General features: G+C 45.9%; 1 protein-coding gene across 1 annotated transcript in view; it reads left to right on the forward strand.

Moving 5' to 3' along the window:
- rspo2 (R-spondin 2) overlaps positions 1-14552 on the forward strand; it is an 88374-nt gene that overhangs the window by 40757 nt on the left and 33065 nt on the right. The window contains exons 2-3 of the mRNA XM_059994468.1: positions 7124-7312; positions 13509-13652. Of these exons, the coding sequence (XP_059850451.1) occupies positions 7124-7312; positions 13509-13652 (333 nt within the window). The remainder of the gene's footprint in view (positions 1-7123; positions 7313-13508; positions 13653-14552) is intronic.

Genomic DNA, 14552 nt, shown 5'->3' on the forward strand with positions numbered 1-14552 from the left:
GTACATGTCTGGAAAAAGAAGGCAATCCATCCTTTTGCACAGCACTTCCTGCAAACAACAGGGTGACCATTAGTGTGTGCCCAGCTGTGTCAGCTGTGGATGAATGGAAATCGTCCTCTGGCATTGCCCTTTCACTGAGACAGAGCCATGGGATCTTTTACACCAAACAAACAGAGCAATCAGGGCCTCGAGTTTAACATCTCATCCACTGATTATCACCATCATCAACTATATCTTCTTACCCAAGGGATCTTGCTGTGCATGAAGTTGGCCATGGCTTTCCTTTAAACACCAGAGGCTGTGTATATAAAATATTTCATCAGCTGCAAAATCAGTGGGGTGTGCTATGCTTTATCTGGTAAACAATACGAGTGCATTTGACCCAATCAATTAAAATGGCTCAGGAAGAGTCTATTTGGCCCATCTGTCCATGCTAGCTCCAAGAGGAGACATCCCATCAGTCCCATTCTCCTCTTCTTGTGCCCCTGAACCCTTATTATTTCCCCCACAATGTCCACCAACTCACCCTTGAATACCCCTTCCCTTTTACATCAGAGGCCATTACAGCAGCCAGTCCCATCTTTGCAATGTGGAGGTGGTTTCGGCAGAAATACACACGGTTGTGGGAAGATGAGCAAGCTCACACAGGCAGTGGTGGAAGCCAGACTCGAACCTGGGTCACTGGAACTATGCAGCAGTTGCACTACCCGCTGCACTCCCTTGCTGTGGCCCTCGCGCATGTGGTGTCTGCTGCCTCTTCCCTCACTAACTCAGCTAGTCCTTTTCATTAAGTCACAAGCTGAGTGTAAGATCACAGTCTTGGTCACAAAGCCCAAGCCTGATTTAATTCAGAAGCCGTCAACACATGCACTTTTCCAAAGTCTCCCTGTTGACACTGAGGATACTATGGTTGCTCTGGGAATTGCATGATGTGATCATCATCGATCATATTGGACTGAGATTTGATACTTGTTTCAGCAAGTTCTGGTTTCCATGACGACTACTTTGTCTCCTCTGTGCGACAACCTTGCAAAGTACTCTCCTGGCAGCTGCCCTGTTGCATTTTTTCAGGTGTTAAGTGGATATGTTTTCAGCAGATCCAGAGATTCTATTTGTCAGCTCCGTAAACACCATTTTGGGCATTTTCACCCTGTCCTTCTCGCTCCCTGAACACTCCCAGCCTCCTCCCAGGTGCTCCCATTTTCTCCGCCGTCCCAGGATGTACTGGTGGGTTATTGTTACCCATAAGCGACAAAACAAAATGAAGGGTTGGGTGGGGGGGCGTGAATGTGAAAGAAAAGGTTGCAAGGAGACACAGAAATGGGGTGGATTGGAAAATGCACGCACAGCAAACCCCAAGCGTAAACCTATCAGAGATCCTGACCCCAACCCTGGTCCTGACGCTGGCTGCACTTCAGCTCATGAGCCAACCTAAGTCTGTCGGTAAACTTTCACATGTTCCCTACACCTGGTGACCCCCAACGTCTAGCATGGCCGTATATTGACCGTCGATGTATCACCACATACCAGCACAAGGAAAGCGTCTTGAGGAAAACAGAGGGTCCTGAGGAACATGCGGTGTTTACCAATAGTACATGGCTGACCTCATGACGATCTGTGAATAGCAAGGATTTGGCAGACAGCTGTTCCTTCTGGGTCGGTGCAGAAACAACTTGGAAAAAAGTGCTCAGCTGTGGCTTATGAGGGAAATTAAATCCAAGGAGAACAAGTGGAAAATGGCTGAATATGGCAGCACTTCTGAGGGTGGGAACTGTTTACAAGTGAGTAAAGGAGGGCCAAGGTCTTAGAACACAAAATTGTGTTGACCTGTTAACCTACTGTACGATCAATCTAACTCTTTGTTCCCACACAACCCTCTATTTCTCTATCATCCATGTGCCTAACTAAGAGGTTCTTAAATGCCCCTAATGTATCTGCTTCTACCACCATTTCTGGCAGGGAACTCCAGGCCCCCAAATTTTTCTGTGTAATAAAAAAAATACTTACCCCTGGCATTTCCTCCCCCCGTACTTTGCTCCCATCACCTTAAAATTATGGCCCTTGTATTAGCCATTTCCACCAAGGGAAAAAGTCTCTGGCTGTTCACTCTATCTACGATCTATCAGGTCACCTTTCACCCTCCTCGGCTTCAAAGAGAAAAGCCCAAGGTCACTCAGCCTCTCTTCATAAGACATGCTGTCTAGTGGATGGGAAAATAGACTATGAGAGTAAGCTCGCAGAGAGCATAAAAACTGACTGTAAAAGCTCCTGTGAATGTGTACGGTTACAGTTATTGGTGGGATTTGATAACAGGAAGCAAAGAGATTTTGGAACAATCATTTATATTGTTTCTGTCCTCACAAAGGAGGATATAGTCAATTCCCAGGAATGTGAGAGGACCCAGAGGAAGGAGCAGAGTAGGTTTTGGCTGGGAAAACGTGTGTGTAGTTGATGGCATTCAACAGTGAAAATTTCCCCAGCCTCTGAAATCTCCATCCAATAAGGAACAGGCCGTGGTAGTAATAGGTGGATTGCTGCTCATTTCCAAATTCGCGTGGACTCTGGATCGGTTCCAATAGATTGAAGAGTAGCTATTGTTACCCCACAACTTAAAAGAGGAGTGAGAGAAAACAGGATGTTATTGACAAGTCAGTTGTGGAGAAAGTGAAAGATGCATCAGACTAGAAGGAAAATGGTGACAAGATCACAGAAAGTCAGCATGGGTTTATGAAAAGGAAATCAAACCCCCATTCTCAACAATTCTACTCCTTTTGTTGTTTTGAGGATGTGACTATCAGAATAGATAGACCCATAGCTGTGGTGTATTAAGACTTGCACATAAATGATCAGCCTGCAAACTTGAAACACATGGGGTTGAGGCAAAGATAGAGAACTGGCTAGCAGACAGGAAACAGTAAACAGGACATTTTCACGGTGGTCGATAGATTGTCGTGGAGCTTCAGTCGGATTACAAGGTGGTGATGACTGAGATGAAGGAATTAAATGTAATGCTTTATGAGTGGGAGGGCAAGAAGGATACAAAGAGGCACCACTGTGATTTGAATGGCTTGAGGGAATGGGCAGATGCGTGCAAGATTCTCTACTTTGTGATAAAAATAAGAAGGCAGATTATTATTTGAATGGCAATAGATAGGGAAAGACAGAGGGGAGAAAAGACCAGTCCATGAAGATAAACATGCAGGCCCTGAACATATCAATCACCCTTTGTACAGTGCTGTGGCATGCATGGGCTGTGGATTGTGAGCTGGTGTGTCCAGTGCTGGAGTGCAGATTGTGAGGTGTGAGATGGTGTGTACGGTGGTAGTGTTTCTCTGCCTTCCCGCTGGGACTGCCTCTCTACCTCTTCTCTTGGCCAAAGGCTATGAGTCTGCATGCCTGCAGGAACTGTCCCAAACCTGGGATCGATAGATGGCTGGAAATCTTGTTAGTTTTGTGTGAGCCAAACCTAATGCTCACTATTGAAACCAAGTATGTTACATCTGGTCTCTGAGTGTGCACAGGCACGGTGCTGTTTGAAGCTGTGAATTCTGCTGTGTTACATCAGGAGATGTACACTGTTACATCTGCCTTGCCCCGGAGCTCCTCTCATCTCATATGGATTTGATTTCATCTTATCTCCAATTTTCAATCCATTCATTGTTGCTTCTACGTTATCGGACCCATTTTTAAATCTGTCACATATCTCTCCTGTGATTATTTTAAAAAGTTGTTGATAATTAAACCTTCAAATATTTTTTACATAAACAACTGTGAGCAGGTTTATTGCAACATCTCTGTTCAAAGTGACGAGGTATGGCTACTGAGAGCCTGTCTACAAAGAGATTGCAAAGGGAGGTTTTGCTTGAATGGGATTCAACATTATGTGGCAGAGAAGCTGGTGTCTGCTATGTGATGATGGTTGAGGAATGCACAGGGTTCATTTCTTGTTTAAAAGAAGTGGTCTTTAGCACTTTTTGAGGCTGTTGATGCAAATTCCTTTTTCAAATACTTTTATTTTGCTCATTCTTTATGCGCTGTATAAAATGCTTGCCATGGTTTGACATAATTTATATAATTTCTCTTGGCAAGTCACCATTGCCAAGAGATGTTTTTTTTTCACTTGTCTGCTTAGGAAGAATGTTAAAAGTTGTATTTTGCTTCTAACATGAGCTCTGGACTCCAGCCCTGGGCCAGGCTTGAAAGTCTCCCAATCCCTCTGGCTTTGGTAGACGTGCCTATGGCTCTGAAAGTCCCCAGCTCTGGAGTTCTCTTTCTAGATTTCAAGGCCTGTTTGACTTTCTTTTTATTTGGAATTCTTGCTTATACTGTTCTCCTTGACCAAGCCTTAGTCTGCAATTACTGATACTCATCTTTGCATCTGATTTGGGGTTTTTGTATCCTGTTAATTGATGGACCCTTGCCAAGCGGGCATAGGGTAGCCAGATGGAGTGGTGCAGAGAACTATTCTGAACAGCACTGTATGGTCCTACAGGGAGGACACGGTGGCACAAGAGAAGGTGCAGGAGATGAACATGGGTTAGAGAATGGTCATCATTAGGAGAGATTGCTGTCTTCTTTAGAACAAAGGAGTTTAGGAAAAGGTTTATTTGAAGGATATGAGCACCTGTGACAGGGTTAAGAGAAAGGGTCTCAATAACCAGAGTACTGCGTTACTGAGTGGATGTATTATAGGGGAGGGGAAGAAGGGACCCAGAAAGGTTGGTGGCAGTGTTTGTTACAAACCGGCTGGGTGAGCACCTGGATATGTCGAATGGCGTCCTTATGTGTTGTGAATTTCCGAGTCTGATCTACAGTGTCCATTTCAGTTCAGTAGGAAGCATGAGAAGTCCAGTCTGCCCATGGCACACAGGAAAGTCACTCAGCCCAGGGGGGTTGCAATGTCCTCTGAGAAGAAACCAATGATCTACAAAGCAGAATGTAAGAAGCTTGTAATTTGTGAATTGTTGCTAACTATGATGCTAATTTAATAGTTTAACTAAATTTAAGAGTTTCTATGATGGATTTGAAGACATTATTTAGGTCCCAGTCTGCTAGTGTGATATTGAAGGTCAGACATTTCTGTGGTCCAAAGCCAACTGCCCTGATACTGATGTGAATTGGGTTAGTCTTGACACATCTCTGACCCTCTCGGCTCTTTACTGGAGTTTTGATACTTAATTGTCAGACTGTGAGTAAGATTTTTGTAAGATTTCTGCCTGATCTGAAACTCCGGCTAAACCTGGTAACAAATTCAAATCCTGGAGTTTCAGGGTTTATCTACTGGCCTTTCCTGTGTCATCCATCCTATAACCAACCGTCCAGCACTGGGAAGGTTGTTAGCACAGATGTGGTCATGTATCTAACAACTAAAGTGTGACACAAGCCCGTCTCCAGGGTGGAGCGCAGGACATAAGATGCCTTTGCACTTTTGTTACCTTGGGCAGAGGGGGAGTGCTGAGCTTTATTTGTTTGTTAAGCAAGCCCTGATTCCCAGTCCCCACTCTTTAGGGGAGACATTGATCCTTTAAAGAGCTACAGTGCGTATTCTCTGGGCTGCTGCCTGGCATGGTACTTGAAGCACTGGAGACGACTTGTCAGCACCCTAGATGCAGGAAACCAGAGATATGGGAGATTGGATGAGGGAGCTGGACACAAAGTGATCTGGTGGGAGCAAGAGAACAAGAAACCATGGGAATTGGAAATCCAAAGCAAAAGCAGGGCTTCATGTGACGGAGCGAGAGAGAGAGAGAGAGAGTGTGTGTGTGTGTGTGTGTGTGTGTGTGTGTGTGTGTGTTTTGGGGGGTGTTTAGGGAATAAGTGCAATAGGACCATGAGTGTGTGTGGGGGGGTGGGTGAGGGTGGAGGAGCAAGAGGGGTAAGGAATTATGTATGTGCTTTTGTGCATGCAAGTATTTGTGTGCATGGGGTGGATGGGGGGTAGCTAAATGTTATGAATACTGCAGGTGTAAATGTGACCAAGATTTTGTATGCATGCATGTGAGGATGTGTGACCAAGACCACGTGTGTACAGTATGTAGGAGGGTTAGTACTACCAGGACTGTCGATATTGGGAATAAATGCCAATGTAAGTAGATGGATCGAATGGCCTGTCTTGGTGAAGCAATGTCATGGGCTTGCCACTGTTCCATATTTCACCTGCATTTACCATTGTTTCCAGCTCCCACTTCAGATACTGAATTTTCTCCAAATATATTAAAGGATTTCACAGTATCCCCACATGCCAGGGGAAGAAATTCTTCTCAACTTCAGTTGTTCATCGGGTTTTGATCCGTTTATCATTACTCGAGAAGCCTTCAGAACTGGGAGCAGGCCCTTCTGGGGTCTGCACTTAAAGTGCTCAGACAAGCTCTAAAGCCCAGAGGAAGTATTTCCTCCAACCCCTATCCCCCATGCCCATGTGGTGATGTGTGTGAACCTTTCATCCTTAGGTTTGCCAGTTATTCCCCTGTTATTCTTGCATGGTGGGGCTGTGAAACAGGACCACGTGTTGTCCACTCAGGCATCCTGACAGTGGATACGGGGTCATTCTCTCTCAAATCCTCCGTTTTCCTTCACACATCAGGACCCTATTAGTGTCCCAACACACTCCCCTGCTGAGCATTAAGAGATGTTAATCTGGTTAGTGAACAGGCAGTGTACTGTGTGATAAATGGTTTCCACCATCGTGCCCTCCACCTAGTTCGGATTCCATTCTGGTCTCCGCATGTCTTCACTTTCACCCTCCTGACCTCACCCCCTCCGCCATCACTTCTCCCATTGCTGCCTTACATTCATCCGCTTGTGTCTCTGAGCTCTAGAACCCCCTTCCTAACCCCCGCTACTTCTCGCTCTCCTGCTGGAAGCCACCCTGTCAGTCACACTCTCAACCCCTGCCTCAGACGTGACTTAGTGTAGTTATGTCAGTATGTTCATTCAGTGCACTGGGATGGACTTTCCACGTTGAAGATGCAGAGGTTGTTGTTACATTAGCGTTCTAGGGCCATCCCGTGCTTTTCCACGTCCATAATGGATCGCTGTCTGTTGGGGTTTAGCACACTTGTGAAGATATGGTTTCAGCTCTTGACCCTGCTGTTGGATTATCTCCCCTGTTGTTATTCTGCAGCAAACGCAGGACTGTACCCAATCTGTAAGGGCTGTCTCCTTTGTTCGAAGGATAATGGATGCCTTAGCTGCCAGCAGAAGCTGTTCTTTTACCTCCGACGACAGGGAATGCGTCAGTTTGGTGAATGCCTCCACTCCTGCCCCTCGGGGTACTATGGTCTGCGGGCGCCCGAGATGAACAGATGTGCAAGTAGGTCTCACGTTATTGTATTTGCTTTGCTCTGCTTTCACCTGCAGGCAGAACCTCTTTTCACACTAAGCCCAGACAAGGATTTGGTTTCACATTTAAGGAGCAATTCTCCGGAGTGCTCACCAGGCTGGGTAGCAGTGATGAAGAGAGGAGCCGCTCTCGGCTTCACATGAACATTTGTATTGCAGCTCGAGCCTACGTTTACTTTGTAAAGTTTCAGGGATGAGAGGGTCCAGTTGTCCCCTGGCCAGCCCATGGGTAATGGCACAATGTTTATGCTGTGGCTGTCTCTGAAACTGGCTCTCTACTTAACAGTTTATTTCAGTTTGATGGTTTGGGGAATACATCTTGTTTGAATGAGCAGTGCATACCTGCCTCTTGCTCTGATTTACACTGCTGTGTGATGTGGTTTCAAAGCCTACATTTCTCTTGACACGGTTTAAATGTTAGAAACGAGTGCTGAATGTGTTTTCATTTTTTTGCCGTCAAAATACTCCTCTGGTTGGTTTACAAACCTCGGAGGCATTCTCCCTATTTTGTGTTTCCCTGACATTTCCTTTAGTCATTGCTGGTCTCCCAGGCGGTGACTGGGCTGGGGGTGAGGGTGGGTGCAGGAGTGATGCCCAGCTGGGTCTGGGGGTAGAGGGGTGATGTTGGTAGGAGTGGGAATGGAGATAAAAGGGTGGTGTTTGGTGGGGTTGGGATAGAGGGGTGATGGAAGGGAGGGGGGATGGAGATAGAAGGGTGATGTTCAGTGAGGATGGGCTAGAGGGGTGATGTTGGTGGGATTGGGGATGGAGATAGAAAGGTGATATTTGGTGGGTTTGGAGGTAGACTGGTGATGGGAGAGGGTGTGGATAACAATAGAAGAGTGATGTTTGATGGGGTTGGGTGTAGAGGGGTGATGGGAGAGGGTGTTGTTCAATGAGGATGAGGTAGAGTGTTGATTGGAGGGAGTGCAGATGGAGATAGAAGGGTGATGTTGAATGAGGGTAAGGGTCTGGATGGAAATAGGATGGGTGGGGTAGAGAGGTGATGCTCCATTTGTTGTGGCTTTGTGAACCTAGACAACCCACACACCAGGATGTTCTAAGAGAATGAAGAACAGGAGCAGAGTTGACCATTCAGCCAACAAGGGCAATGAACTCCTTAGCACTGGTAGCCTAGTTGTAATCCCAGACTTTTGATGGTAAGCTATTACCACTGGGACCAGGCATTATATCATGAACTCTGTTGTCCTTATGTTCAATCCGGGTAGCCTCCAACCTGATGGCATGAATATCGATTTCTCCTTCTGGTTTAAAATAACTATTTCCTCCCCGTCCCCACTTCTTCTATTCCCTACTCCGTGTCTTACCTCTTCACACCTGCCTATCACCTCCCCTGGGTCCCCTCCTCCTTCCCTGTCTCCTATGGTTCACTCTTCTGTCCGATCAGATCGCTTCCTGTTCAGTCTTTTCTCTTTCCTACTCATCTGGCTTCACCTATCACCTTCCCGCTATCCTCCTTCCCCTCCCCCACCTTCTTACCCTGACATCTTCCTCCTTCCTTCTCAGTCCTGAAAAAGGGTTGTGGCCTGAAGCATTGACTGTTTATTCACTTCCATAGATACTGCCCGACCTGCAAAGTTCATCCACCATATTGTGTGTGTTGTTCTGTTATCCTGGGTGGTTTCAGTAGAAGTTAGAGGTCAGTGATGGAACTTTTGGTTTACTGACTCTGAGTGAAGATCCGTTCCACATCATTACGAAACCCCTGCCACCAACAATATTGCACCCACGTTCCTGCCAATGGTCAGCAACATGGCGAGTCCACCTTCCCTCTCCAAGCAGAACCTTGATAGAGTGTTCTTATTCACGTCTGCTTAAAAGTTGACAAACAGCTTTTATTTCCAAAGCAGGTTAATTTTGGAACAAATTTGGAAGGAAATCCAAGAAGTATTTCTTTGAAAGAGTACTTGGCTGTTTTAAACCCCCAATGAATTTTCTCATTGAGTTCCTCACCGTCAGTCGTGGAGACGCTGCCTGTCCCGAGGGTTTGGCCAAGGCCAGCAGATGTGCTCGGGCAGCCGGTGGGGTGAGCTAACCCATGAGTGGCACGCAACTTGATTTCTAATTCTTTCCCAGCTCGCGAGAGAGCCAACCTGACGGAGCAGAAATGGGTCATTGGGTTGAAGTGGCTGCATTTATATCCATGATCCAAAATGCCAATAGCTCGGAAAGAAGCCAGGGAAAGTGATCTGAGCCAGTGCTCATACCTGGCCCTCACCCTGACCCCCTTCCCCCACTTCAATCAGACATGGTCCCCCCCAGAACCCCCGATTCTCTACTTTGGGCTCTCAATGATGGTGCCTTCCACAGACTTTGTTTCACTCATTCATTACTTCATAATTCAAGATATTTTCATTCTATCATTTATGCAAATTTATACTATTAGTCATCCTTGTTTATATAATGCAGGTGTCAGTGCCTCTCTTGGCATCTCTAAGATTGAGTAGAGAGCATCTGCAGGAAATGCCATCGCTTCAGCCAGGGTGTGTTGTGAAGATGTTGCTGGGCATTTGTCAGAGAGAAACTCTCTGATCACTGAGAGAGGCACAGCTGTTTTGCATCTGGCCTCGAGCTTTATGGGACTGGAGAATCTGGCTGTCAGGTGCACCTGTGGCGTGCCCATGTTAGTGGTAGGCCATAAATGTCCAGTTCACTGGTGACATCTTCATTCTGAGGAATGAGCTGCTGAGAGACCATCATGTCGAACATGAGTTATCAGACGGAAAGCCCTGAGGGCAGAGGCTGTCATCTAATTAGTTGCTGAGTCATAGCCAACATGTTGCCTGCTTCCTGGAAGCAGATTTTGATCTTTTAACAAGAACACCATCAAAGGGACCAATGACACTATCCTCGATATCGGGATGTCTCAAAGTGGCTTACGCCTGTGGTTGGAAATATGGTCAGTGTTGTAGGGAAGGTAGCACTGTCAACATGTGCATGGTAGGATCCCACAAACAGCAGGATGAAAGTAGGTGAAGCAAGAGTTGGATGTTGGGTAGCAATGACAGAGGACAACCAAGGGCTCAGAGACACAGAGGAGGACACTTCTGAAGGTAAAGCCCTCTTCATTACATGTAAGCTGGGATTACATGTAAAAATTCCTGGAGAGAATTTGAGGGAGAAGAGCTAGTTCTTACTTGGTTTTTTAACAGAATATAGATGTCTCTGGCAAGACTATCACTTACTGCCCATCTGTAACTGCCCTTGAGAAGCTGCTGAAGAGTGGTCATCTTGAACAACTGCAGTACCCCTTGTGAAGATCTCCCACAGAGCTTTTGGGGATGAAATTCCAGGACTTAGACCCTGTGACTATGAAGGACCAGTGATGTATTTCCAAGTTGGGATAGTGTAGGAGATGGAAGGGAAGCCACAGATGGTTCTCCTGTGTTCCTCTTGCTGGTAGAGATCCTGGGTTTCAGCTGTTGGAATAGCCTGGGTAAGGTGACTGAGTGCATTTTGTAGATGGTAACCCTGCACCTACCGGGCATTGATAGCAGTGGGAATGAATGTTTGGGGTGGTTGACGAGCCATCAAAGTGAGCTACTTTGTCCTGGGTGTTACTGAACATCCTGAAAGGTGGCGAGGGTGCTCCATCTCATTCTGGGATCACACGTGTTAAGTGTGCAACACATTCACACTCTGATGCCAACATCTGGGTCAGTGGACTTCAGGACAAATGGAGTTCAGTGCATGTGAGAAGGAGTTGCAGTGGAGGATGGACACCACCACCACCATGTTGGAAGCCCTCGTCATTAATAAAACACCCAGCTCGGCTGATAGTTCCATTGAGATTGGCTTCTACCCAGTGAATATTTCAAGGTTTTGGCATTTCTCTCATTAATATGATTGTGGAGGTCACTATCATAGAGCAGGTACAGACAAATGATGAGTGCAGCGATGAAAGAGAGTGCTCCTGTCAATCTGGAGATGGAGATGCTGTAACTCCTGGCACTAGGTACTGTTCTCCAAGGATGGTTGCCTTTCCTCTGATTAACTCCCATCATCCTTCGCTGTAAACTCCCTGGTGTCAGTGATCATGGGATCCGCTACAGAGAGAGAGAGAGAGAGAGAGCGAGGGGTGTAAAGAAGGGGAATGAGGAGTCCGAGAGGAAGCTGGAATTCAATGGGAACCAGATGCCTGTGTATTTCAGGCCTTTGCCAATGCCCCTGCGGATCCTCACTGTATGTGGGGCACCGGAACAGAAGGAGGAGTTACTCGTCAGCAGAACAGCAGGATGGAGTGACATGGACCAGTGAGTGCTCTTGAGCTGATGCTATGGACACACACAAGTGGAGGTGATGGAGCCCGAGGAACTGATTCACTGCTACCAGGCCATGAGGATAGATAGACAGAGATTATCATAGTCTTACAGCACAGAAACTGACCCTGTGGTTCTATTACCTGCATTCTGCCCCTATCCTTCTAAACCTTTCCAATCCATATACGTGTAATGAGCCTTTTGAGTGTTGTTAATGTACCTGCCTCAACCACTTTGTCTGGCAGCTCATTCCATATATGCACCACCCTCCAAAAAAAGTTGCCTCTCAGGTTCCTACTAAATCTCTCCTCTCTTTCATCTTAAACATATGCCCCTGAGTTCTTGATTCCCCAACCCTGGGAGAAAGACTGTGCACATTGATCCATGATGATTTTAAGCAATTTCATAAGATCATCTTCACTTCAATGAATGAAGTTCTAGCCTGCTCAACCATTTTCCCTAAATGAGTCCCTCGAGTCCTGGCGACTTCCTCATAAACCGTCGCTGCATCTTTCCAGGTTAAACACCCAGCAGCTGGGTGACCAAAACTGAAGGAGAGGGCAGGTGGGCTGGACAGATGAGATGCAGGAAAGATCCTCCTGGTTCTGAACACTTCTTGAAGGTGGAGGAGTTGAGAATCAGACTGGGAGATGAGGTTGGCTATTTGGGTTTCCAATGAGGAGAAAGTTCATCATCCTGAGAGCAATGAGCTTGTAGTGTTGTAATATCTGCAATATTGCTTCTTGAGATGAAGAGTTCAAGGGGAGTGGGGAGAAAGGAGCAACAGGCTAGTGAATTTGGACAGCTTCGATCATGTTGAAAATGGTGTAGATTCACACTGATGAATGGCCTACTGTTGCCCCCTATTTCATTGCTTCTATATTTCTCTACAGCATCTGCGCTCACTTAAATAGAACTATCCAACGCTGATGAGGGCAGCTCTGTCACTGTACTGAGTTTGGGTCTTGGGAAAGTGTTTGATTTATGTCCTGACCACTCCCATCATCCTGTGCACCCTTGCTGTCTGGTGTTTAATCTTCCATCCCTACACTACCCCTCCCCCATGGTCTCATTCTTCCATCTCTGCGATACCTGACATCATCTAATACTAGCTTCTCAGTCTTCCCCTGATTTTAATCACATCTGTGCCTAGAGCTCTGGATTTCTTTCCCTGTACCCCTCCACATTTCTCTCTTCTCTTGAGATGCTCCTTGAGCCTGCCTTCTGCCCGTGCTTTTAGTTACCTGCACCACCACCTCCCAAAATGAATTGGTTTGGTCTAATAACTACATCTCAGAATGATTTACAATATTAAATGAACAGGCAAATTGGGGCTACTATTTTAATCAAATAAAGCCCATCCTCTTGTACTTTCTTATTGAAATGCTGTGGTGCCAAAAATTGTAGCCCTGACTAGGAGTGTATTTAATATGATGTAGCAGCATGTTTGCAAGTGCTGTATTAAATGGGTCAGTTATAATGAAAGTTGTATGGGAAACAATTTACTACAGCTGCTTTCCATTTCAGTACCTGGTGATACCTTCTCTCTCTCTGTCTCGCCCTCTCTCCCCCTTCTCCCCCCCTCTCCCCTCTCCCCTCTCCCTCTCCCTCTCCCTCTCCCCCCTCTCTCCCCTCTCCCTCTCCCCCTCCCCCTCTCTCTCCCTCCCCTCTCCCCCCTCTCTCTCTCTCTCTCTCCCCCTCTCTCTCTCTCTCTCTCCCTCTCTCTCTCTCATTCTGTCTTTCCCTCTATCTCCATCCATCTATCTCTGTCTCATACACATTCTTTTTCTTGCAAGAAAGCTTATGTGATTGCATTGTTCCAGTTTGGTTAGCAGACTTACACCCACTTCCCTTCTAACAGTAGTTTTGTTTTAATTTCCCTCCTAGGATGTAAAATAGATAATTGTGACACATGTTTCAGCAAAGACTTTTGTACAAAGTGCAAAGCTGGTTCATACTTACACAAGGGGCGTTGCTTTGAAGAATGCCCTGAAGCATATGTACCATTGCAAGAGCACATGGAATGTGTGGGTAAGTGATCTCATATAACAGCCCTTAAAGAGGGAATAGCGTATGTTTCCAGCAAGTGGTTCTGTTTAAGGTTTATTAACACCTTGTGGATGGTCTAATAAATTGAGTTGTGTTGTCTTGCAATTGGTTACACCCAGGAATTGCTTGTTTTCCAACTAGGAAATGAGTGCATACAGTGACCATGACAATTTTGGGATTTGGAGTTTGTGTTAAGACATCAGCAAAATTGTCAATATGTATCCATGGAATTTGCAAAATAGTTAAATCAGCCAGAATGGACATCTGTAACAAATAATGTCATAATGATTCGAGCTACTAAATAGATCAGATCAGAAATATACAGTCTGCAATCTTGAAAGCTCCACATTCCCTGCCACCCACAGCTTCACTGGGGGGAGAGGGAATTCTCATTCTCATTGCCCTCTGTGTCGAGAAGTGTATCCTGATACTGTCCCAAACAGCTCCACTTCACGGACAAACAGGAAACTGTCCCCTCTGTCTCATCTTTAGATTCTCTTCATCACTTCTTGGAAAACTTTATTAACATTTGCTTTGTGGAAAGTTTTGATACTTAATATCTTCGGGAATAATAATAGCTCCAAATTCAGAGGTTTAAATAAAAGTTAAGAGGCATTTACCATCTTTGCCCCAGTACAGGGAATCCAAACCTAGAGAGCATAGGCTTAAGGTAAGACTGAAAAGCTTTAAAGGGCACCTCAGGGGCAAATTTTTGAAACAGAGAGTGTGGGCATATGGAATGAACTATGAGAGGAAGTGGCAGAGGGAGGTACATTTGGATAGGTATGTGGAGGAATTTGGGCCATGTGGAACCAGATCAGTTTGGTAATTTGGTTGGCTTGGAAGGGTCTGTTTAACTCTATGACTACATTGTACAAGATG

This window comes from Hypanus sabinus, chromosome 1 (assembly GCF_030144855.1).
Source record: "Hypanus sabinus isolate sHypSab1 chromosome 1, sHypSab1.hap1, whole genome shotgun sequence".
In the NCBI taxonomy this organism is placed as follows: domain Eukaryota; kingdom Metazoa; phylum Chordata; class Chondrichthyes; order Myliobatiformes; family Dasyatidae; genus Hypanus; species Hypanus sabinus.